This window comes from Crinia signifera, chromosome 2 (assembly GCF_055691185.1).
Source record: "Crinia signifera chromosome 2, ASM5569118v1, whole genome shotgun sequence".
Taxonomy (NCBI): Eukaryota; Metazoa; Chordata; class Amphibia; order Anura; family Myobatrachidae; genus Crinia; species Crinia signifera.
This window is the reverse complement of record NC_139218.1, coordinates 372595257-372622821: the sequence shown is the minus strand read 5'-3', so window position 1 is coordinate 372622821 and position 27565 is coordinate 372595257. Positions and strand designations below refer to the sequence as shown.

General features: G+C 45.8%; 1 protein-coding gene across 2 annotated transcripts in view; it reads right to left on the bottom strand.

The window, feature by feature from the left end:
- Positions 1–523: 523 nt before the first annotated feature.
- The window catches only part of TMEM123 (transmembrane protein 123), a 63863-nt gene continuing 36821 nt past the window's right edge, over positions 524–27565 (bottom strand). For both annotated transcript variants that reach the window (XM_083170062.1, XM_083170063.1), the window contains 4 exons: positions 19462–19665; positions 10863–10958; positions 8185–8332; positions 524–2332 (listed from right to left, as the gene is read on the bottom strand). In XM_083170062.1, the coding sequence (XP_083026188.1) occupies positions 2308–2332; positions 8185–8332; positions 10863–10958; positions 19462–19665 (473 nt within the window). In that variant the 3' untranslated portion in view covers positions 524–2307. The remainder of the gene's footprint in view (positions 2333–8184; positions 8333–10862; positions 10959–19461; positions 19666–27565) is intronic.

Genomic DNA, 27565 nt, shown 5'->3' with positions numbered 1-27565 from the left:
GCGCTGCGGAATATGTATGCGCTATATAAGAAACTATTAATAAATAAATATTATTGAACGATCAATAGAAATGTGGGAGATGTATCAAACCTCTAAGAGGAAAAGCGGAATTGTTGCCCATGGCAACCATATTCTACTTGTCATTTTATAGAATGTACTAGATAACTCTGTGGTTCCAAACCTCAGTCCTCAAGGACCACTCCACCGATGAATGACCTGGAAAATGTGAACTATCATGGGTCCCCAAGTCATCTTTAGAATCTGATTAAAACATCTCAGCTTGTTGTCTATAGGTTTGATACACCGCCCTGTTTAAGAGTCCCATCTTCACTGACACATTCACAATGCTGACTAGTCACTGCCTACCCAGGATGCGCTACTGGGAACATTCAAATATTACTGGTTCATTTATCTCGTCCCGCCCACTTCAAAAGTAACTCCGCATAGAAGTTCCAAAAATGAAGGACGAACTCAATGTCAACACACACTTTGAAAGACACGGAATTGACGATCACAGATTCAGAATAGTGCAAATCAACCTCATTTATTTTACAGGAAATTCAGATCAACGATATCTTCAATTTATTTTTAAGCAAGTCAAAAAAGGTACATTAAAAATATAAATTCTTCTTAAAGTTACATACAGAGTACATACAGAGAGGTCATGCAATTTCACTATTTAAAAAAAAACAGAAACATATTCCAAATAGAAATAAAACAACCTGTCCCTAAAATTAGTACAGCTCTTAGAAATATACACATCTAAGTCCTCGCTTTTGTTGAATGGCTTTCAAAAATAAATGTTGGAACTGGAATAATTCCATTTTGGTCAAGTCACTTATGGTCATTCTCGATGTGCAAACTTAAAAAGGAGGCTCGAACGTCATTTTATAAATGCATAGCATATAAAGAGTGCACTGCTACGTCCCGTGGCAAGCTTACTATTGGATGACACAGAAGGAGGTTTACCGGGCCATCTCCTTGTTTATACACCCCCCCTGCTATCCTATTGGGCAGTCAGATGGAAGGTGGTGTAGGAAACCCATGAAAGGTGTGAGCTGGAACTAATGTCCTCACCTAAGGTGCATAAGAAATAAAAGTAACCAATCACCTAGCACATAGTGCAACACCTGTTTATCTTTTTGCTGTTTGATAACGCAGCTTTTTTTTTTTTTTATGATCAGTGGTGCAACAAATAAAGACAAAAATCAGAGATTATAATAAACAAGCCAAGATCAATTTGTAACCTGCAAGATGCCAGACGTAACATTTTATCCACAACAATGTCAAGCAAAAAGTAGCAATAAAGTGTAACAAGCCCCAGTTGGCAAACTTTCCTATAGAACCCATTGCATCTAGAACACAATGTTCCTCGACAATCTTCCCAGTAGTATAAACGAATGCAGTAACCTGGGCTATATAACAGCAAATGAGGTTTATGTGACGTACACCTGGGCGGTTCTCCGGTACCTTTTGGTAGATTAAGCCATCAGAGGCATTTGGAATATAGGTAATAAATCACTACATTACAATATACACATTATATACATTGTAAGGTGTAAGCCCTTTAACGAATCTATTAGTATCAGTTATTACTGCGGCCTAGATAAATTCAGTGGGAAAAGGGAAATCACTAGCAAAACCTGAAATGGAGCAGAATCGGGTCACAATGAAAGTCTGTAACAAAGACTATTAGGGGTGCTGGGTTAAGAACAAGTGACAGCAACTCTCAGTGGGGGTTGGGGGGAGGACGATTGCAGGGGGGTTATGGTACAATGCAGCATGTGTGCTGGGCTGGGGAAAGAGGCTGCTGCAGCAGCTGTAGTCAGCTCTCTCTCTCCCCCAAGTGCTGTGGTCTACAATGGGGAAGAGGGGGCATCGGGACTCTCCAGACCACTCCAACAGTCCCAGGCCTGGAGAGTACCCGCTACCCCTTCTCGGCACCACTGCCTATGCCTACACTGTTCTAAAGTCACCACCGTGACTGCTATTCTATTAAGTGGTTCTGTCCGCGGATTAGCATTTTCATTATTGACCTACTGCTCCCAACAAGCTTCAAAGCACTGGGAGTTATAGTTTATGTACAGCAGTAACAAAGAGGTTGTTCGTGTGTGTCTGGTTAGCACTTGTTATAAGGTCTCTGTTAAAACAAAGTCTTGTGTATTACGCGGTTATGCACAGAGATAAAGAAGAACTTGATCTGATTGCAGATTAGATGTCAAACTTATTCCAAGGAAGCAAGCCAATTTCCAGAGAAGGGAGACAATTTAAGGGGGAAATTATTACGCACTGCCCGACACCTCCGCGTTAAATAATGGCTTCATGTTCATCTCTGCAAATGAAAAGAAAAAAAAAGGGTTACGATAGCTTTGTTTTTTGTTTAAATCAACTCCGGTATGATTCTATATAAAAGGACATTTAGGGCTATTTCTCACGCTCCGGCTCCTGCCGGGCGGCGAAACCCCGCATGGCCAGGAAGCCGTGCCGCACACAGCAGTTTACAATGGTGGGGATGGCCACAGCCCGGCAGCAGTCCCTTCCAGTGGTGGGATCCAGCTGCAACCGTGGCCGTCCCTTGTGAATGGACACATTTGTGTCCATTATTAACTACGGTGTGCGGCACGGCTTTTTGCTGTGCGGGGTTTCGCCGCCTGGCAGGAGCCGGAGCGTGTGAAATAGCCCTTATTCTGGGCAGCATGGCTGGCATAGTGGTTAGCAATACTGGTTTACAACACTGAGAGTATGAGATCAAACCACACTTATCTGTGTGGGGTTTTTATGTTCTCCCTGTGTTTTTGGCATGGGTTTCCTCAGGGCACTCTGGTTTCCTCCCAAAAAGCAAAAAAAAAACATTCTGTTTGGTTAATTGGCTGCTGTAAAGAACATTCTCTCGTATGTTGGTCAGTCAATGTGATAGGGAACACAGATTGTAAGCTCCACTGGGGCAAGTACTGATTATTGAAGACTAATAATGCATGGCGCAAGCCAGAATACCGTCACCTAATGTCCGCCTCCCGAGCAAAGTTAGGGTACGCACTACACTAATTAGGGGAACGTCATTTATTTAAAAACATATCTCTTATATATTTGGCTACATCTGTCACTCAAAGTGTGTGAGTGTGTGTATAACGCTGGGTGGAGCCTCTGACTCACATGACTGACTCACATGACAGAGAACCAGCCCAGTGAGCCCACAGTGCCAGACACCCTCTGCCTCCCCATGCTGCCCAGACACTGATACTCCACAGACACTGATACTCCACAGCCACCAGGTGAGCGCCCCCTGCGCCCCCTCCCGCGATTTGTGGCAAAAACACACGCAACCCCCCCCCCCCCCCGACTCCCCCGCAATTCGCATCAGCCCCAGGATTAAATGGCACATGCAAAACACTGACATGGCTATGGTCGACAATGAAAAAGGTTGACATGAGTTTTTGAAGATTTATTTTTCATTTTTTGAATGTTTTTATATTCATTGCCATGTGTCGACATGGACACCAATGAAGTGCCACACTTATGTCAACATTTACATGTGTTGACCTTTATGTGTTGATTTTTCTTGTGGCGATTCACGTCACACCCCCCCGCAACCCCCCTTCCCGCGATTCGCGGCACCCACCCCCCGCGACCCCCCTCCCGCAATTCGCGGCACACACCCCCCCCGCAATTCTCGGCACCCCATCCCGTGACCCCACCTCCCGCGATTTGCGGCACACCCCCCGCCCACCCCCCTCCCACGATTCGCCACCCCCCCTCCCGCAATTCGCGGCACCCCCCGCGACCCCCCCTCCCGCAATTCGCGGCACCCCCCGCGACCCCCCCTCCCGCAATTCGCAGACACCCAAATTACAATACAGGCCATCTTTCATACAATTCTAACCATATTTCTCATATACAAACGTTCACAAATTCTTACGACGGTGTGAAGAGCGCCCGTAGTGCTCGATGAATCACCTAGTTTGAAAATATTTAGGGGCTGAGTTACCCATTGAGTTTTATCATATGCAACGTGTTGTGTATGATACATGGTGCTCCGGCCAATCAGCTCTTGTCATTTTTCAAACACATGACAGTTGGAAGCTGATTGGCTGGAGCAGCATTTATCAACGAGTTTTAAAACGTATCCTATTGTTATTACTACACTGAACAGTCGGACCGAACCAAATAGTTTGTCATATTACAAAAAGGTTCATTTATTGGCATGTAGAATAGAACGGTTGATTTTGTACAAAGCCCAAATAACTCACTTCCTTATAGCAGCCCTCCCCAGCCACTTTCATTTCTCTGCAGAAGTGCTTGGTTATTTATAGCATGAAAACACATTTCCCCCGCCCCCAACAAGCCCTAGAAACCAGTAACACAGCGCCATCTGCTGGTTACATCACAGTATTGCTCATGCTAAAATTCACGTACTTGCAAAGATAAAACCTACACACTCATCTATTTTACAGCTACCATGGCACTTGAACAAAAAATATTAAATAAATAAATGTGCACTTATAACAAATAACATTAAAAAAATATAATACTTGCTTTGTTGAACACAGGAATGGGGAGAGGGGTAGGTTCTGCCCTCCTACTAAATGGTGGAGCTGTCTTACTAAAGTGGCTGAGTCATCTACTACAGTATATGGGTCATTTTACTGCATTTTAATGGGCCTTTCCAAAACCTTTGAATGTTTGCATATACAAGATGTCTCAGTAAAGCGGCTTACGATCTTTGATTTAACCCTTTGAATGCCAAGTGAATTTGTCAAAATTGGTGTGAAAATTGGCAAGCAAACATTTTTAATCATCATAATTACCTGTAATGTTCCCCTTTATAGGAAATATAATCTTATTTGGTACCTGTTTCCTAGCACGGCGTCCATCATAGGTGATCGCATACCTTAACTTAAGGTATGCGATGGACGCGACCGATGCGATTTTAGGGCTATTTTTAGCCTTTTCCCCGACAATGAAAAAATCGCGTCCATCGCATGCCTTAAGTTAAGGCATGCAATGCGACAGACCCGATTTTACATAGGGAACAATCTTAAATGGGCCAATGGACCCGATTTTTCATTGTATACCCACCCTTATGGGTATTTTACATGACAAATGCCCCCCCATTGTTAACGCCACCCCACGAAGTGTGGCGAGCGCAGCAAGCCCGCGAGGGGCGGCGGTACGCGTCCTCCGACCTTTTCATACTCCCACTATCCACGTCGGCGTGGAGTTGATGTTATATAGTGTGGCGAGCGCAGCGAGCCCCGCGTAATAACTGTGAAGTAATGCGCGTCCCCTCGTGGGGCTTGCTGCGCTCGCCACGCTTCGGGCTCGGTGGCTCGCCACACTATATATAATCGACTCCACGCTGACGTGGATAGTGGGGGTATTAAAAGGTCGGAGGACGCGTACCGCTGCCGCTCGCCACGCTTCGGGTTGGCGTTCATCGTGGGGTGGCGCTAACAATGGGGGGGGGGGGGGCATTTGACCCATCAGGGTTGGGAAACAATGAATATTGGTGTCTCAGGGACCATTTTACATTGATTCCAATGTAAAAATCGCGTCAATCACATCGCATGCGATCAACGCGATTTTTGGGGTCCCGATGGATACAATTTTTACACAACATTTTTTAATTTGAACTCATATAGCAAATGTGAGAGACGCTGACATTTTTAGCAGATATTTTGCACAGCTCTCAGAGAGATGCACTCAAAGGGTTACGTATGAGAAGACTTTAGTATGATAACACAATACCTTCCCCCCACGCTTTTTTTTTTTTTTTTAGCATCAATGAAAATTCCTCCACCAATCTCAAACATGCTTTCTCCTTTCCTCATCTTGATACTTGGGATGTTAACTTGATGTGTCAACCATCAATCATCTCCAGCTACCAGTGGTGAAAAACCATTGATGGTCCAAACCAAAAATATTGTGAAATGCAAATCAATGGTCAATCCAATTTCCAAGAGAGAGACAAACAGTGGCAGGAGATACAATATTAACCGATCAGCTCCTTTCATTTTTCAAACACACCCTGTAACATGCCAGTTAAAAGCGGATTGGCTGGCACTTTATCTCTGTCCATTTTCACTCTCTCTATGATACTTAGTACATAGACCCTTACATCGCCTCCAGAAGCATGCTTCCCACATTATCTATGCAAAGTCACAGGTCCGAATGAGGTGCACATACCCTACGATTGGCAGCGGCTATGCAGACCACAAAGACATTCCATTATATAAGAGTTGCAGGTGAGTCATAGTTGTGATTTTAGATGGGATACGGTCACTAGGTCTACAAGCATTGGGTCGACATACATTGACAATTCAAAATTGTTCAGGTACTTGTTTCCTAGCACGGCCACAAATCTTGGCCATCGGGGGTAATTTTAGTGGCCTGCGACGCGACCGACGCGATGCCCCCGATTTTTCCATTGAAATGCATTGAAAACAGTGAAAAATCGGGTCGGTCGCGTCGTGTGCGCCTAAAAATGCTTAAATGGTCCACCCGCGATGGCCGCGATTTCCCCATAGGGAACAATGTTAAATGCCTCAATTTACCCGCGATGACCCCGATTTCCCATAGGAAACAATGTTAAATGGGTCAATTTACCCAAATCATCATAGGGAAGAATGGTAAATGGGCCAGAAACCCCAAAAAACCCCCCTGACCAGTGAAATGTACCCCCAAAAGTAGTTTACGCCACCCCGCGATCAACGTGAACCCGAAGCGTGGCGAGCGCAGCGAGCCCGCGAGGGGCGGCGGTACGCGTCCTCCGACCTTTTCATACCCCCACTATCCACGTCGGCGTGGAGTTGAGAATAGAATAGTGTGGCGAGCCACCGAGCCCGAAGCGTGGCGAGCGCAGCGAGCCCCGCGAGGGGACGCGGATACCTTCACAGGTAAACGCGTCCCTTCGCGGGCTTCACAGGTGTCCGCGTCGCCATGGACACCTGGGAAGCCCGCGAGGGGACGCGTATATCTGTGAAGGTATCCGCGTGCGCTCGCCACGCTTCGGGCTCGGTGGCTCGCTGCGCTCGCCACACTATTCTGTTCTCAACTCCACGCCGACGTGGATAGTGGGGGTACGAAAAGGTCGGAGGACGCGTACCGCCGCCCCTCGCGAGCTCGCTGCGCTCGCCACGCTTCGGGTTCACGTTGATCGCGGGGTGGCGTCTAGTACTTTTGGGGGGACATTTTAATGTTCAGGGGTGCTTTTTGGCCCATTTACCATTGTTCCCTATGATAATTTGGGTAAATTGATCCATTTCACATTGTTTCCTATGGGAAATCGGGGTCATCGCGGGTAAATTGAGGCATTTAACATTGTTCTCTATGGGGAAATCGCGGGCATCGCGTCTGGCCCATCGCACCCGATTTTTTTGCGCATGCGATGCCCGCGATGGCCCCGATTTTACCCCCGATGACCGCGATTATGATCGTTGTGGCCGTGCTAGGAAACAAGTACCATTGTTCATTATGGGAAGGTGTTTCAAGCCTTATATGTAGAGAGATGAAGTGGAGCAGTTGCCCAAAGCAACCAATCAGCTTCTGTCTTTTTCCTAGCAGAGGGGCAGATGTATTAAGCCTGGCGAAGAGATAGACTGAAGATAAAGTGGAAGGAGATAATACACCAGCCAATCAGCTGTATTTAAAATGACAGTTGGGAGCTGATTGGCTGGTGCATTATCTCCTTCTACTTTATCTCCAGTCTATCTCTTCTCCAGGCTTAATACATCTGCCCTAATGTCTGAAATTACATTTAGAAGTTGACTGGTTGCTTTGAGCAACGGCTTGACTCTCATTGGGGTTTTGGCTATATTCAATTTCACTTGAACACCCTGGAGACCAGAACCCTACAATACTGACTATGTATACTTGAAATTTTGACTATGGCCTATTTTGATTGAACTAGAACACTACACTACGATGCCAAACCCATGGGGGTCAAGCATCGGCATCGCAAGATGTGTACACATTCCATAGGTCTGCATCGGAAGCTCATATTGCACCATGTGTATACAGCTTTGCTAAGATTGGAAGACCATAGAGGAGTTGTACCAAACGGAATGCAAAGGGTACAAGCCATTTTTTAATGTGCCTTTAGTAATATGGGAGCCGTTTGTTCAGGTTGAGCTCCATCTGGAACGCTGCGTTCTCTTCTGGTGATTAAAAAGAAAGGATGATACTCACATGGTGCGGTAGCGGACGCCTCTCTTTGAATTATAAAATCTGCACCCGAAGTACAGCACCGCCAGGATTCCCAGTGTCAGTACAATGCCCCCTATGAAGCTTCCCAAGTCAAACCCAGATATCTTTTGAGGTGCAGCAGACATAGAACCTGTTTAAAAAAAAAAAAAAGAAAAACAACTACATTACAATAAATGTAAATAAGATAAAAAAAAAACAGAACAAAAAACAGTAACAAAGTAAAAGTGTCTATACTGTAATGTATTGTGCAATCCTCTGAAGATCGCGTTGGGGGATTGGGTATTATACATGCGTAATATGTTTTTATTTACATGCTTAATTTCCCCAATCCGCCGACAGATCGCTGATCATCGATGACGCGCATCCAGTCAGCTGATTGTGGCTTCCAGCAGGTTAAAGGATCGCCTCTGCCGGTGGGACAATTACGCTTGGATACCTGGTTGTTTGGTAACCAGATCTGTGGCCAATTTGCCTCATACATGGAAGTTTTGGTATCCAGGTCTGTTTCCAATTCTGCCGCACACATTGAAGGAACCATATCTGTGGCCAATTCTGACACACATGGCTGTGCCTAGGGTGGCCAATCCCGGGATCGTCGGGATCCCGAGATTTGGCCCCAAAATGCGGGGATTTAGGGATTAGACTGCGCATGCGCAGTCTAATGCTGGGCAGCATTTGAGCGGGTGCTCAGCTGCTGCCCGGCTTCTCCCATCCCGGGCAGCGCATCGTGACGACGTCAGAGGTCACGCTGCGCAGGCTGCCTCCGTCCTGTCCCCGGCCCAAACACCCGCCCACCAACAGACTAGACGCCCACCTGCCCAGCAGTGGACCAGGCTGACCAGTGGACCACCCCGCACACCTGCCCACCAGTGGACCAGCCCGCTCACCCACCAGCGGGCCAGCCCGGGCTCCATCAACCCAGCTCGTCCTCCCACCCTGGCTCCGTCTCCCCGGCTCGCCCACCCACCCGGCTCCTGGCCGCACCACGCATCTGTAAGTAAATATGCGGGGAGGCAGAGGCGGGTTTTTTATATTAAGGAAGCCAATTCCGGGATTGGGCATTTTTTTTAATCCCGAATTCCGGGATTGAAAAAACGCCCCGGGATTGGCATCCCTAGCTGTCCCCTTCTCTTCAACCAATGATTTCCCTACACATCCATGGAAGATATTACCAAAGCAGAAATTCCCTTCTGCACATTCTTCTGTACGGTTATAGCATTTGGGGGCTGTACAAATAAGTAATTGTATAATTAATGACGTTCTAGCGGGGATTAGAAAGGGCATCACATCTACGAGGTAAGTAAAATAAAAAAAATCAAATAAACGTAAATGTATCTTACAAATACATACAAGAGAGAACGTGGGGGAGGGGGGTATTTTTTGCAGCTGTTTAATGTCAATCTGCACTAAATAGTGGGCTACAATAATACGACTGGAACACAAGACTGCTAGTTGGAAATATGTGGTTGCATCTATGGACTGTTGATTTCCTAGAATTGCATGCAGCGACAAAGGTGGTAATATGTATAGTACCCCATCTCCCAATTACTCCACCCCTATACCATTTTACCATAGAGTTACAGATCCCCACCATTAATGTTTAGTGATAACAGGTGAGCCATTATTTTGGGGTAACTTTGAGGTGCTGAGTTTGAATATAATAATCGGTTTTGCTAGACCGGCTCTAGAATGATTGCAGAGTGAACACCTAGAATATCCATGTATCTCACCTTCAAGAATGCAGGTTATGGCCACGTTCCCTAAATTATTGAGGGTAACCACTATCTAAGTATCCAAAAATCTTAAAAAATCCCGGTACTTGTGTATTATCACGGCGCCCCCGATATTGATTGCGCAATGTTTTTATCGCAACGCATGCTATACAGCCGATGGCATGCAATGCGATTTTAGACCCCTATTCAATTAAAAATTGTATAAGCATCCTAATGGGTGCTTACAATGTTAAATGCACCCCCCACTATAAACGTGAACCCGAAGCATGGCAAGCGCAGCGAGCCCGCGAGGGGCGTCAGTACGTGTCCTACAACCTTTTCATACCCCCACTATCCACATCGGCGTGGAGTTTATTTAATACAGTGTGGCGAGCGCAGCGAGACACCGAGCCCGAAGCGCGGCGAGCACAGCGAGCCCCGCGTATACCTGTGAAGTTATGCGCTCGCCACGCTTCGGTGGCTCGCTGCGCTCGCCACACTTTATAAAATCTACTCCACGCCGACGTGGATAGTGTGGGTATGAAAAGGTTGTAGGACGCGTACCGCCGCCCCTTGCGGGCTAGCTGTGCTCGCCACGCTTCGGGTTCACGTTTATAGTGGGGGGTGGCGTGGGGGTGCATTTAACATTGTAAGCACCCATTAGGGTGCTTATACAATTTTTAATCGCATCCCATCGCATTGTATGCCATATACAATGTCATACAATTTTAAAATTGTATGACATTGTACAACATCGCACAATATCGCATTGCATACCATCGTATGCCTTATGGTATGCGATGGGCGCCGTGATAATACACAAGTACCAAAATCCCTTATCCAAAATGCTTGTGGTCCAGAGCATTTCTGATAAGGGATCCTCAACCTGCATATAGTTACGCACATGCGTATCATTAAGGCACATGAAGCATTGGTCAGAATACCTACTCGTCACAGGGCTGGATGAAGTGGAAGCCACAGTTGTGGGTTTATCCGTTCCTTTACTGACCACAGTCGTTGTGGAAATATTTACTGGGGGTGGAGCTAAAATAATAACAAAAATATAAATGATAAATTAAATAAAGTACAAGGCAATATAATCCATGAATCCAACAACCCATATCTTCTAATGTCATCACATTCTATATATAGATTATTTAGCTTTTTTCAACATTTGTATTTTATTCTGGTTTGCACTAAGGATAAAAATGTAATAAATATATACAGTAGTAATAACAGGAGACCTATAAGAAAACATTACATGCTTTAAGGAGGAAATAAATGTAACATCTGAATGTATTGGTCCATACAAGAACTTTCTATTGCTTGCACTGACTACAGGTTGTTGTGTCCCTGAGAATGTTCAATTGCTCGAACTGGCTACAGGTTGGTCTATACTGGAGAACATACTATGGTTCGGACTGGCTACAGGTTGGTGTACATTGGAGAACATACCATGGATCGGACTGGCTACAGGTTGGTCTATACTGGAGAACATACTATGGCTCGGACTGGCTACAGGTTGGTCTATACTGGAGAACATACTATGGCTCGGACTATACTGGAGAACATACTATGGCTCGGACTAGCTACAGGTTGGTCTATACTGGAGAACATTCTATGGCTCGGACTGGCTACAAGTTGGTCTATACTGGAGAACATACTAAGGATTGGTTCTGGGTAGAGGTTGGTCTATACTGGAGAACATACTATGGCTCGGTCTGGCTACAGGTTGGTCTATACTGGAGAACATACTATGGTTCGGTCTGGCTACAGGATGGTCTATAATGGAGAACATACTATGGCTCGGTCTGGCTACAGGATGGTCTATACTGGAGAACATACTATGGTTCGGTCTGGCTACAGGATGGTCTATACTGGAGAACATACTATGGCTCAGACTGGCTACAGGTTGGTCTATACTGGAGAACATACTATGGCTCAGACTGGCTACAGGTTGGTCTATACTGGAGAACATACTATGGTTCGGACTGGCTACAGGTTGGTCTATACTGGAGAACATAATATGGTTCGGTCTGGCTACAGGTTGGTCTATACTGGAGAACATACTATGGCTCGGTCTGGCTACAGGTTGGTCTATACTGGAGAACATACTATGGCTCGGTCTGGCTACAGGTTGGTCTATACTGGAGAACATACTATGGCTCAGACTAGCTACAGGATGGTCTATACTGAAGAACATACTATGGCTCAGACTGGCTACAGGATGGTCTATACTGGAGAACATACTATGGCTCAGACTGGCTACAGGATGGTCTATACTGGAGAACATACTATGGCTCAGACTAGCTACAGGATGGTCTATACTGGAGAACATACTATGGCTCAGACTGGCTACAGGTTGGTCTATACTGGAGAACATACTATGGTTCGGACTGGCTACAGGTTGGTCTATACTGGAGAACATACTATGGTTCGGTCTGGCTACAGGATGGTCTATACCGGAGAACATACTATGGCTCGGTCTGGCTACAGGTTGGTCTATACTGGAGAACATACTATGGTTCGGTCTGGCTACAGGATGGTCTATACTGGAGAACATACTATGGCTCGGTCTGGCTACAGGATGGTCTATACTAGAGAACATACTATGGCTCAGACTGGCTACAGGATGGTCTATACTGGAGAACATACTATGGCTCAGACTGGCTACAGGTTGGTCTATACTGGAGAACATACTATGGCTTAGACTAGCTACAGGATGGTCTATACTGGAGAACATACTATGGCTCAGACTGGTCTATACTGGAGAACATACTATGGCTCAGACTAGCTACAGGATGGTCTATACTGGAGAACATACTATGGCTCAGACTGGCTACAGGTTGGTCTATCCATGAACTTTCCAAGAGTCTGACTGACAATCCCAGTCTGAGATGCACTAAGGGCCTTATTCAGATTTCATCGGTACTGTGCGCATTCGCACGCAGTACCGATGTTGTGCGTCTGCGCAGGCGTGTTTCTGCGCATGTGCATGGTGCGTGCACCCACGGCGACCTTTCGGGTCCCCGGGTGCACGCACCCATGGCAGCGAGGGGGGGGGGGGGGGGGCGGAGAGCGCCGGGCTGCCCCATTACCATATGGGAACGCCCAGCGTTCCATGGGCGTTTCCATGAGAATGCTGGGCGTTCTCATGGTAATGAGGCAGTGACGCGGGTGTGTGGGCCAGGTAGCGGACATCACCGGATGTCAGCTGCCCGCCCATATCACGCCAGCGTGCAGGCATATATACGCAACTGAAAAGTCACTTATATATGCGTGCACGCTAAACATCATTCGATGGTCGGTGACCATCGAGTGATGTGGGCGGACACCCCAGCGAAGCGAATGGATGTTTATGCAAAACATCCATTCGCTGCTGTGCGGGCGAAGCCGCACTTTGCCGGGGCGGCGGGGGGGGGGGGGGGATGGGGGGGGGGGGGCGTGCGTTCGCCGGGCGGGGTTTGGTGCGAATCAACCTGAATAACCCCCTAAGTCTCAAAAAGCTTTCAAATTGAGAGTGATAAACTTCCAGCCAATCAGCTCCTAACTGTCATTTTCAACCCGCCTGTATCAAGGCAGGTAGCAGTTCATTAGTTGGTGTTTTATCACTCTCCAATTTATCACTTTTCAAGCTTAGTACATATGGCCCTTTGAGTGTTCTAGGCTGGTTTTACTTTGCATCCAAGGTCACACTAACTTTATGGAGTCCATAAGCACTCATATTCCAGTTACATGTGCTTGAAGAGACCCCAGAAATCACAGCGGAACTCTCTGTATTTGTATTATTCCTATACATGTCAATAAGCAATAATGGAATGGCAGAGAAACCATTCTGCGTGCACTTACCTTTGTGATTACAGTGTGGTCAGATCCTTTCTGAAGCATGTGTAGGACACAGATAATAAGCCGCATGTAGTCATTAGAGTTACAACACTTTCCTAAGATGCAATGTAAAGTGCCACAAAGACAAGAAAACCCAGCGTGGACACTTCATATTCTGGGCAACATAGTGGTGCAATGGTTTGCTGCCTGACTGCAGTGGGGTCATGGGTTCTATTCCAACCAGTTCCCTATCTGTGTGGAGTTTCGTGTTCTCCCCATGTCAGAGTGGAATTGGTCAGAGTTGTCAGTGAGGGAATGTGTATTATTGTGTGTAGTATTCTCTACAGCGCTGCCTCAAGTTTGTGCTCTACTGTATTTACGGAACACAAAAAAAAAAAAAGCATAAATACTTATGATACCACTTGTCAATAATATTTGAAAGAACAGTATAACTGTGAAATAATTAAAAACTAGAATAAAGAGTTTAAATGGGCATATTTATGCCAATAAGTATCTTATATACGGATACGATTTGATAAATTTGATTTATACTCAATTCACGCCTGAAGCAAAATGACTGGGTTAAAGCTTCTCAACCCGGTAATTTGCTGAATAACTTGGGTTTTTCTTTGGTTTGAAAGGGTCAACCCGGGTCTTAAATTCCAGGTTGCCAACACTGCTCTTTACTAGGGTCAGGCGACCCAGGTTGACCATTTCACCCAGGAATTTGCTTCAGGTGTGAATGGGGTATAAATCAAATTTATCAAATCGCATCCATATATAAAGATACTTATTGTGATAAATAGTTTCAAAAGCTTTAACCCGGCAATTTGCATCTGGTGTGAATTGGGGCCCGACTGCACAGAAATGCCGGGTAATTGCCAAATCGGCGCTGTGAAAGGGGTATTAGTCATTCTTACCCAGTGCTTTATCATACACTAGATCAAGCATGTCCAACGTTGGCCCTCCAGATGTTGTGAAACTACACATCCTAGCATGCTTTTCCACAGTTTTGCTATTAGAGAATGCTAAAACTATTGCAAAGCATGCTGGGATGTGTAGTTTCAAAACATCTGGAGGGCCAACGTTGGACATGCCTGCACTAGACGTTGGACCTGAAAGAGTTCCTGCACTAGCCATCTTATTTGATTTGAAGTCAAAAGCCCAGCACCCATTCACTCCCAGGCTTCTGTAAGTTTTGGGAGAACCCATTCCCTTCTTACCAGGTTCTAGAGTCTAGTCACAGGCAGGGCCATTTGCCCAGGCATGCTCATGACCACAGTGGGGGTGACACTCCCTCTGTCCAGAAAATACCACGGTAAACCCTTCAATCTGAGCGCACATGGATCATTACAGAGACAGCGGCTGGATTACCCGCTCCTGTATTGGCTGTTGGAACTGAACAACCGGATCGTCTTGAGAGTGGGGTACGTCTGAACCATTTTGTATGTATTGCTGTTGAACCCAGAGTGGCCAAGCTCAATCCCTTTCCCCAGTACCAAGCGTGGCACAAGTCTTCAGGAAGTGACTAGTGAAGAATTAGCAGGCCACCATCCAGAAAGCGGTAGTTCTGTATGCCTGAAGAAGCAGTATGGGACAAGCGGTTTTCAGTGCTGGTGGCAGGAGCCTGATGTAACAAGCATTTTTATCTGCATGCTTAAGTGTCTAGTGGTTGCAGCGAGTAGCTTGCCCTAGGGGTAGAGTGGGAGGAGTCAGCCAAAGGCAATTAACAAATAAACCCCCATTATAACCTAGAGGCAGATAAATACACCTGCTTTTGATGTTCCAGGAAGGAGTAACCTCCTACCCAAATCACACCCACCTAGAAGAGAGAGTTCGTCCAATTACATGGACCAATTATAAATCACCACTTGGCAGAGTAGTCAGTCAGTGTAAAGCTTGGATTTCACCTGAGGCATAAACTCAGTTTCTGTACCGAATGCCTCACCCTGCCCAATTCTAGTCATACACCCCATTAGAATTAGTACAGGGATACAGGAACCATACACTACCCAGCACAATTGTTCCATTCCAATCCCAAGGTCCTTTACACTCATGAACAAAGAACTAGCTAGCACGCATGAACCATTAAATCTACTTTTAGTGCAATTCTGTCAGTAACTGACATTTATGTCATGTAGGAATCTGGTTACTACTGTACAAGGTTAATGTTTTAGTACAGTAAAAACCAGATAAACCGAATTCATGTTTCCACGCACCCGCCGAGCCCTGTAACAGGAGACGTTATGAGCACGATCACATTGTTAAACTTTGTTGCCAGTAAACTGCATTCTGTTTGTTTACTATACGTTCGTTAGTTAGTAAGTCTCCTATCTTCCTTGTTTAATCTGACCACGACAGGCGATATCTCACAAACAAAAGATAATGGTGATGACGGAGAACACACACGCACAGAGAACAGCAGTACATACGGTACGTACAGCACCCATTCATGATAAGAGAATGGTAGGGGCGGCACAGGGATTACCAAGGGCATATATGGCGGACACAGGAAGGGAAAGACTAAATACACGCAGGGAGACAGGTGTCCTCGTACACATTTGGTGGCTGAACAGTGTAGCATCTTCCTCACAACGTGACAATATCTGTGTGCAACTGAGTCTTTATACACATAACCCAATGGAAGTTGGCGTGAGAATAGAGGCGGCATCATAGCGTTTCCTATAGGAGATCCTACACCTGCGCCGATTGGCAAGCATTGCAGATGTACATATCCCATCAATTGTGCATATATTTCTGAATTCGGCCCATGAATTTCACACTGCAGGATGGACCCAGGTTATTGTCAGGCCCGCCCCTCTACCGCCGCTTGGAGACAACAACATCTCCAAGCGGTGGTGAGCAGTCTTTGAATAGGGTGGATCATTGTGGCGGTGTGAAAGGGGTGCAAGTCACATCATATATTGACGAAAAAAGGTACCCATATACTAGTAATATTTGGGATGATTTCACCAGATCCTGACCGCATCAGGTCGGACCCTGGTGATTGAACCACCTACACATAAAATCTATGGGATCGGACCCATCAGCAGTACATCGCACAGTAGGTGTGTGCCGGCGGGGCTTCACCGCTGGCACACACCGGCGCGGAGGGCAGCGTTGATCGGCAAGTGCAGGAAGCGGCAGAATGTAATAAACACTTTCAAAAGACTAGCCGCCAATCAATGGATAGCCAGTCTTTTGACTTTTTTTTTCATTCTGCTGCCGCTTCCACTTGGCATCCGCCCCTCATCGCAGCTCCTACTGCTGCAGGGCAGAGATAGGTAGAATGCAGGACACAGAATACAGGTGGAACATAGGAGGGCCAGGAACAAACACTGCGCAGGCCAGGATAAACAACAAACGTATCTAGATGCAGGCAGAGGAACAGAAGTGATATTGCATAATGCTTCCCTATTGTGACATATAAAGCGTATTATTGCACTGCGTGACATATAAAGCACTTGGAAATCTGCCGGAACCTCAGTGAAAACTTTACAACATTCTAGAAGTAATGTGCGAGTAAAGCTGCAAAGAGTTTGATGACATTTATTTGAAAATAGAAGGATTACGACAAGGTATACAGGCTGTAAATCCTAAATATAGACAACGGAGTAAAAGGCAATAGCTTTAATGACGAATGATGACAGAGAGGGCAGGATGCCTTTTCAATGTATATAGTCTTACAGACAGGTGAGGCGGTGGCTGGAAACGTAGGTTCATGCTTTCAGGAACAGGAATAATAGATGGGTAGAAGAAAGCGGTCACAGGTCAAAAACATAACAGAGAAAATAGGCTACATACAGATGCACCTGTGTGCCTTTTTGCTCAAATATGTCGCAATCAGATGTAACAAAAATCTGCACTGACTGATATGACATGTGCAAATCCGTGTATGACTCTGTAGCAAGCAAAACACACCGGACCACAAGTACCAAGCTTCAAAAAGTGATCGTGGCAGATATCTTAAACCCTGGGAAGTAATTAAGTGGAAGGTGATAACAGAGCATCCAATCAGCTCCTAACTGTCACGTTAAAGGCTGGGTTTGAAAAAGGTAAATTAGGAGCCGACTGGCTGCTGCGTTATTACCTTCAACTTTATCTCTTCACCAGGCTTAATGCATCTGCCCCATGAAGTGGAGAGTGATAAACTACCAGCCCCTAACTGTCATTTTGCAAAAAAAAAATCCGGTAACATGTCTGTTAGGAATAGATTGGCTAGTACTTTATCCCTCTCCACTTTATCACTTTTTGAAGCTTAGTACATCTGGCCCAGAAAGAGAAGGGGGTGGTAAACAAAAAGGCAGGGATCACACACAGTCCAGATCCAGACAGTATATAGATACTGGAAAAAATAAGGCCCCGATTTAGGTTCTCTCAGTAAGCTGCGAGCATCGCCCAGGCCGCGTACCCATGGGAATGCCCAGCGTTTTCATGGGGATGCCAATAAAACACAAGGCGTTCCCACGGCCCGGCACCGCCAACGCCCCCGGTCATCCCTTCCCGCTGAGAACAGACTGTGTAACCCGCCGCGGGCGTTCGCTGTCGGACTTTGTGCAAAAATGTGAATGTGCAAACCCCAACTGTCAGGGCAGGGGCAGAATTTGGATCACTGCGAATGATCCTGAATCGGCCCAGAAGTACAATATAGAGAATTGTAAGAGGGGTACACAAGAAGCTACACCCAGCCCAGATTATCAAAGAGAAGCCTAGATGTAGACAGTTTTATTATAATCCTCAATTATAATATTTAAAAGGAAAGACAAAATAAAAACTGAAAGCTATAAAAAAAGCTGTTTGGATCTAATCTGGATACCAAAAGGCAAAAAGCCAGAATAGAGACCATTCCGATGCTGAAAGGAACTCAAAACCCATTTATTTTATACTACAAAACGTTACAGAAAAGTAATGTTCATTCTAGCACCCGCCAACTTTGAAAACCCATGCAGTTCCTTTTCCCTGCCTGGGGTGTCGCTGTCTGCTGTGGTGTTTCTAGCACAGGTCTGGTTTGCATATCAGTGCTGATATACAGACCACACTGTGCTAGAAGCACTACAGCAGACAGCGACACCCCAGGCAGGGAAGAGGAACTGTATGGGTTTTTAAAAAGTTATCGATTTCTAGAATGAACACTAGAAAAGCACAGCGTTCCGTCTGTCACTGTCAATGGAAACACTGTTAAAAAAGTCCTCCAGATCTAAGGGGGCAGAGAATACAATATCAATTATAAAACTAATATGGGAAATGTGTGTAAACCACAATTCAATGTATGTAGGGCAGGGGTGTCCAAACCAGTCCTCGACATCTACCAACAGTTCATCTTTTCCAGACCACTTGTGGATCTGTAAAATTTATTCTGAATGAATGCTGCACATGTATGAATATAAGAGTTGATAGATCTCGAGGACTGGTTTGGCCACCATTGGCGTGGAACTTGTTACCTAGGAGACTGTAAGAAAAAAATATCTTCAATCTGTGTGGTGAGCTATCTTTACGTGTGTTAGCCTCACAAGGGTCACAGTTACATTCAGGAATAAAGATTCAACAAAAGCTGTCAAACATATAGGATAGACAAAGGGGATGGCCTTGGTGTTCTCTCCAGGAAGCCAATATTGTTATTTATCATATTAACCACAATGTTCTCAGACTCAATTGCAATAAACCTCTTAATAAATAAAATGCACTTTGTTTTCTCTTTGCTATACAGATGAAGGAAAGTTACCTTGTGTTGTTGCAGTAGTAGGAGAAACAGGAGGCGGCTTAGGAGTAGGGATGGTTTTAGAGGAGTTGGTAGGTGTAAGGGGTACGGTGGGAGAAGTGGCATTGGTCTTTGCTGTAGTGGCAGCCATTGTGGTGGGAGCCACTGTAGTTTTATTGGATGTGCCATTGGATGAAGCTGTAGGAAGAGGAACAGGGACATCGGTACCTAGAATGAGAAAGCAGACATAAGGCAGAGTAAAGACAAGAACGGGGTTTAAGGTAAAATTAGCGAGGTCAGAGACACCGAGTGCCTCTGCCCAACCGTTCTAGATGTACTGAACTCAATTCCCGCCTAAAAATTCCACACATGCTTTTCTGTCCAAAAGTTGTGGTACTGATAAAGCATACCTCCCAACATGACCCTCCCCAGGAGGGACACATTGCTCTTTTTCTGGACGTCCTTCTTAATGTATGATTGCCATCACCTGTGGTGAAACACCTTACTTGTCCATTAACCTGTTTAAAACAGGTGATGGCAATCATTAATTTGGTGGAAAGTCCAGAAATAGAGCATTCTGTCCCTCCTGGAGAGGGTCATCTTGGGAGGTATGATAAAGCAGTTCTTGATAAAGCAATATTTCAGCTAATGATTACTTATGGATGGTGCATGACCGATTTGTAGCATTTGGAAACGTTGTTTAATATATATATATATATATATATATATATATATATATATATATATATATATATATATATATATATATATATATATATATATATATATATATATATATATATGTGGTTTATACACAACACAATAGATAAACAGCCGGCCAATCAGCTCCTACCTCCGATGTCACAGACAGGAGCTGATTGGCCGGCTGTTTATCACTTTTGAAGCTTAGTGCATCTGGCCCATAAACAGGTAGCACCTTTCCACAGAAGTGCAATGATGAAGATGACAATACTAGAGCACCCTGCAGCATCCCATCAAGTAACACTGAAAAGGAGGAGGAAATGCCACATTACTGTCTGCAATCAGATTTCTGCATGTACTGGCCCATACCCCACATATCATACAGACAGGGGGCGAGATGTACTAAAGGGAAAATGCGGTATAACCCCCGGTTTACCGCATTTTCCTATGTACTATTACCCGACCGCCACGTCACCGCAGTGTAGGGTATCGCCAGCTTCTTTTCGATGCCTCCAGCGAAAAGCCCGCCGACCCCCCTTTCCCCCTCCCTCTCTTACCTGGTCCAGGTCCTCCTGGACCCGGAAGGTAACACCTTCCTCCCCCTAGTGACGCAGCCGGACGTCCTTCCGGCTGCAGGGGGGAGGAGGATGCGCCGGGGACAGCTTAGCTGTCCCCTGCGTGAGGGATGCAGGAGGGGGCAGAGAGGTGACGGAGACCCCCCCGCACACCACATTCCAGGTATCGCGGGGGGCCTCAGTCACCGCATCGCGATGCCAGCCGCATATGTTAGTACATATGCGGCTGCATCGCGGCGGGGGGCCGCGAAGGGCGGCAATGTATTTTAATACATCCCGCCCAAAGGGTGGGATGTACTAACGGGAAAATGCGGTAAAAACACCTGTTTTACCGCATTTCCCTATGTATTAAAACCCCGCCGCCCCTTCAACGCATTGTAGGGTATCGCCACCCTCTGGGTGGCGATACCCTATAGAAGCCTATGGGCTTCTTTCGCCACCCGCGCGCCCACACCCCCTCCCGTCCTCCTTTGATTTCCTCCTCCCCCAGGTGTCACAGCCGGGAGGACATCCGGCTTCAGGGGGGAGGATGAGACGCAGGGGGGCGCTGGCAGCCGCCGGGAGGTGACAGAGGCCCCCGCAGACCCGATGCTAGCCGCATATGTTAGTACATATGCGGCAGCTGTTACACGAAGGGCGGCGATGTGTATTAATACATCCCGCCCAAAGCCCTGATGCCGCTGAGTTACACCCAAGCAGCTGCAAGTGTTGATGTGGCCGAGAGGCATACGACCATGCTAAATCTCATCTAGTTGCATCGATTCAGCTGCATGCTTACAACAAGGAACCACAAGATCCAATGTAATCACTGTAAAGCTGTTTGTTTAGAGATCATGTTTACCAGGAAATGCTCCAGGCTTACCCAGGCCAATAAGGTTTGGCCACTCCCCCAGGGTTCTTAGTGGAGGCAGAAGGAAGAGGAGGAAGAGGAGAACACAGGCTGCAGAAAGAAGGAGCAGCAGGCTTGGATGAAGACGCTACACTTGGCTATCTAGTAGACTGGACATGGATGGGCAGATTTCATGACTCAAAACAATAAATCTTATACGTCTCAAGCCCCCATACATACTAAGCGATATTGGCCATGGCCGATATCGTTTAAAAGATTGGCCGTGGGTGGCCGATATTACGTGTACACACTGATTGATATCGGTAAACGGTTTTATCGTTCAGTGACATCATCAGGTCATTTGCTATATAGCGAAATGGACCAGCATGTAAAGAAGACGTCAGGGGTCGTGAAAGATGCGTAGGAGCATACAATCATTAAAGATATTGAGTGTACACACTAGAAGGTATAGCAAAAGAAATCGCTCAGACAGCCCTTTCTGAGCGATCTCTTTTGCTATTTCCTCTAGTGCGTATGGGGCTATAGTCCCAGACACTACGTTGGGTTGCATGAGAAAACTATACAGAAAGGATGAGGAGGTGGAAATTTCATGAACCAAACATCCCATTGTTCCGATGATCACTTACATTATGCCTAAGGTGCCCAAGGGTGTCTAATGCTGGTAGAGGTCTATAAAAGATTTTACAGAGAGCTGTCCTAATTGGTGGATTTAATGGCGATCATCGAGAAGATCATGCAAAAGACAAATGGGCTTTGGAGCCTTTGAGCTACAGAAAATGGCTGATGTGAACTGGGTAAAGCAGTATAAAATTAAGCGTCAGCCCCTGTCAATCATAGCAATCTGGTTGCGAGTCTGGGTGCAATTAGGATGCGGCTAATCCCATGGAAATAATTGAAGAGCTTCCATACATTTTAGTTGGGGCTACAGATAATTAAATCACCACCATAAGATCAGTATAGATCCAAAATGGAAGTAGTACACAATATACCCCACCCCTGTCTACCACAAGTCACAATAAACCAATTTAATCTATCAGACATAACCCAGCAATCATATGATAAGAATTTAAGAGTACAATAAAAAAAAAAGAGAAGTGTCCATGTCGCACCCTCCTAATATCAATCATACACCTATCTGCGGTTACACAGATTCCCGAGGAAAGACAGTTAGTGCCAGGTGCCATAAGCTTCAAAAGTGATAACATGGAGAGTGATAAACAGCCAGCCAATCAGCTCCTACCTGACATGTTTCAAACACCGTCTGTGACATGGCAGGTAGTTGCTGATTGGCTGGCTGTTTATCACTCTCCATTTTATCACTATTGAAGCTTAGTACATCTGGCCTTTATTCATTCAGATTTTCTGGACAGCCTTTGCACTGCAAGAACCATAGGCTATATCCTAGAACAGGTCTGGCCAACCTGTGTCTCTCCACCTGTTGTCAAACTAAAAGTCCCAGCATGCCCAGCTACAGTTTTGCGATTAGAGAATGATAAAATGGTGGCATGTGGAGATTCACATCAGCTGGAGAGCAACCAGTTGGCCAGGCCTGTTCCTGAGCATCTTTAAACTACTGAAAATAAATATTGATACTTGGTTATGGCGCCCCCACACAGATGCCACATTCCCAGTCTGAGAAGAAACAAATATCACTGTTACCACCTCCTGCCTACTAATCTAATCATCAGTGGGGGTTGGGGTACCTGCTTTATTAGCAGTATGGCATGGTGCCATCTAAGACACCCTCAGGCTAGAGACGGCCATCTTTGCCATCTATGGCAATAGTGCAACTGACCATCGATAGTGCTAAACTATGCATTGGATGACCATCGATATTTTTACCTATGGTCATCCATTTTGTTTAACTTATTGGACTGTGGGAAAATCAAAACACGGGGGCGGGACTTCGCAGGCGTCTGGAACTTTTGAAAAAAAAACACAGCAAAGCATGGAGGAAAACCATATGGTTCCCCCCATCGATGGCAAAAGTATTCAACATCGGCCATAAACCTTTGAGGATTTGGAATCATCGATGGTCATCCCTAACTCAGGCCTGACACATCATTAATACAAACAGCATGGATTATAATACAGTGAATAATGTTCTCTATGGTTCCCGGTCATTATGCACAGAAAGGTTACTCAACCAATCACGGCCAGTATGCAAATTAAGCTTGTATCCCCAACTGAATCTGAATTGATGATCTATTAAGGTTTTACTTTAACGTATAGGACCACAAAATCCTTCAATGTAAACGTTCGCACCTCACTGCAGATAGTCAGTATGTGAGCTGTATGTAAGTCGGAGTTTACTAAACAGCAGAATTGTTATGTATCTGCAGATACTATATATGCAACCATTGGATATATATTTATGCCAAGATGATAAAATTCCTCGCACAGTAAATTAATAAAATAAAGACTGAAAATTACTTTGCTCAAAGAAAGAATAAATGGTACTTGTGTAGTTTCAGTGGCAGCCCATTAGCATAGCCCAACGGCTGCCTTACTTTTTTAGTTTCACAGCGGCAGCCTAAGCTACGTTATCAGCGTAGCCCAACGGCTGCCTTACTTGTGTAGTTTCACGGCGGCACCCTAAGCTAGGTTATCAGCGTAGCCCAACGGCTGCCTTACTTGTGTAGTTTCACGGCGGCAGCCTAAGCTAATCAACGTAGGCTGCCACCGTGAAACTACACAAGTAACTACCGTACTGTTGCCGGGAACTGCATCTCTGTCCCCAGCGTCCCTGGCAAGCCTAGTCAGCCCCTCTCTCACACCGCTGGAAGGGATCATGCTGGCACCGGCGGAGAGACACTCCATCTGTTTGACACACAGGAGCGTATCAGACGCTCAAACTACACAAGTACCGAATAAATAAATAAAGTTCCCCATTTATCATCAGTGAGTGATAAACCTCGTAGTATATTATTAGAAAGACTGTTTATATAGACTGTCAATAGGTCTTCCACGATTGGTCAAGAGTCAAAATCAGCCAAAACCAACATGATAAAAGTGGACACAGGAAAAGGTCTGTGAATGGTAAAGTATGAAAAAGGTCCAACAAAGTCATCGGACTGGCTGCAGCAAGTTACCTACAGTATAACACCAGTTCCCAAACAGCCCCAACAAGTCTATGTATAGTAATTCAGGTTACTACAGCAGTTAGTATTGTATAAAGATGTCATTGCAGTAATAGATGAGATTGAGTGCCTAGAAATCACTTTTATATGTGTCATCTATGGTGAGTAATATAAAAAACAAGGCAGTAAAAGGAACATTTAGTCTACATAAATCTTTATGGTGTACAACGTTTGACTGGTAACAGAACAAGGTGCTCAGTTAGCCAACAGCTCAGGTCTGACAATTGTCATTATGTGGTAGTCACAAGGTAACTCCACTCGGTACAAGATACTGTAACTCCACCATAAGGCCCAGGGTTGATCATTTTAGTAGAACATGTAAAAGGGAACTGGATCTACTTTTAGATCTTTATACAGCTCATTGTACACATCCCAGGGCAGGGTTCACCAAATGGCATAAGCGCTAGGGATGCCGATTTTTTTCAATCCCAGGAATCGGGATTGAAAATGCTCAATCTCGGGATTCCCGGGACTGGCATCCCTAATTAAAAGAAAAAAAATTCCCATGCCCCGCCAACCGACCACTTACATACTGCATCGGGCGGTGTGGCTGGGGAGCAGGCCAGACGGAGCAGCCTGTGGGTGGTGCGGGGGTGTCTTCACGCTGTGCAGAGCTGCGCGCCGGGTCGGGACAGCGTTTGAGTGAGTTCTCAGACACTGCCTGGCATTAGACTGCGCATGCGCTGTCTAATACCAAAATCCTGGGATTGGAGAGTCCAATCCCGGAGATTTTGGGGCAAAATCCCGGGACCCTGCCAATCCCGGTATTGGCCACCCTAATAAGCCCCCATCAGAGGGTGCAGGGTTATACACCTGTAAGGGACGTGGGCACCAATTTTCTTTTTCTAGGAGGACATGCAAGAGCTGGTGACTTAAAGGTAGGGCAACTTGTGATTGCCACTCGGAGGGTGGGGTTTTGCTGGGTCTGGCGATCCTTGTGATCTGATCCCTGTATGGGTATTAGTTACAATAATCAAAACCAGTGTCCTCTGCCCTCTTCAATGACATAGCTCAACTCATTGTGCGGAGTTCAGCAGCATGAGCACAAGGGGGCGTTGTGGTCTCAAACAAGCGGCGTGGTGAATTCTAGTCCCTGAGCCAGATTTAAGGCTCGTACACACTGGGTGATTTTGAGCTCAAAGTAGTTCAGCTTTCCCATTTTGAGCTACTTTGAGCTCAAAATCTCCTAGTGCGCATGGCCGAGCGATGGAGCCCTGGTCCACACTACCGCATCATCGCCAGCCACCGCCGACAGTTGGCCTGTTTTTCAGGCCAAAGTGAACCACTTTACAGTCTCCTACTGTGAAAAGTATGGGCATTATACACAGGTGCAGCTGTTACTGATGGAAATTGGAGGAGTTTTGATCAGAGATGTGCGGGGAAAAAAGGAGGAGACCGAGGAGGCACTGCCTCACATGCCATAGAGTTTTATTTTTTATGTACTCAAAACTTTGGCATACGCTAGTATGACAGGAAAGGCTCTACCTAATCCATGGTATCAAATGGTTTCCCAAGGCAGAGCGGCACAGCTGCGGAGCTAAACCAATACTACAGAGCGTCAGTAACTAGGCAACTGTCTAATTCAAATTATTCCTATTGAATTGACAATATTTTCAGCCAATAGGCCTGGAGTTGGTCGTATCCACAGACTCATGGATTTCAGCATACTGTGCATTACGAAAAACAGCACTAACTGAGGGACTACGCTCCCGTGAAAGGACTTGACGCACATTCTGTGATATGGGCATGCGTGGGTGAAAACGTGGTGGCCAACATGCAGAACACTTCCGAAATCTTCGGAGAGTCTTGTGCATAAGGTGACTTTCTTGCGCATCTGAGGCGACCGCAGGATTGCGCAAACGCCCATATTAGCAACTCCGCACCTACATCCACAATCTCACCCGTGGCCTAATCGGAGAGGACAAGGATGTGGTGACGTCATCCAGTATCCATTTGGGTTGACACGAGCGGCAGGCGCTTCTAAGTCAGCTCCTGTATTGAGACGCTGTTTGTTAACCCGCTTCATTCTATTTATGGTGCTGTGTCTCCTTTGTTTCCTAAGCTACATTTGGTGTGGAGTTGGGTATGATCCACGTGAATGGAGAGCTGCAAGCATCGAGGTAATTTTAATTATTCCCACATTTGAGGACATAGCTCCCGGGTATTGTTATGTGGTTAAAACTAATATAATAGGTGCAGGAAAAATAACCGGCTCCATTACGTCTTGCTTTCTGGAATTAATCTCGGCTTGTAATGTTGGAAAAGCTGCTAGACCAGATAATCCGCATGTACAACACACTCTAGGTAAAACAGATTCATTTCTATCGCTTCACTGAAATACTCATATAACAAAAATGCAGCAGAAAGTGTGAGGAGGCCTCTTTAATCCCTAATAACTTCCCTCACCCCCAGGACAGACTCTTGGTTCTTGGGAACACTATACAAACGGTCCCAACCTACAGTGCACACTTCTCCCTGGCCGGGTACAGCCCTGGCTGCTGTCCAACCACACATCGCAGAAGCTCACAGGACACCGGATAGTACATTACAAGAATATAGGTGTCTGCTCTAAGTGTAGTTAAATCTCCTTAGCAGACCAGGAATATAAACAATGTTACACTGGCGCTGGCAGGATTTTATTCCACCTGTTACATTCCATCACCAGGGATTAACATTGTGCAACTCTTAGGCTCCAATCCCCAAACATCTCCTTTATACACTGAAATCTTTGCTCAAAACGCTGTAATAAACCCCTCAGACACATGATCTTGTGTCCTCCATGAACAAAATCAGACTGAAAATGATGGGTAAATTGTCCACTTGTCGAGATACATAGGGATGACCAGTGGTGAGGATGCTGG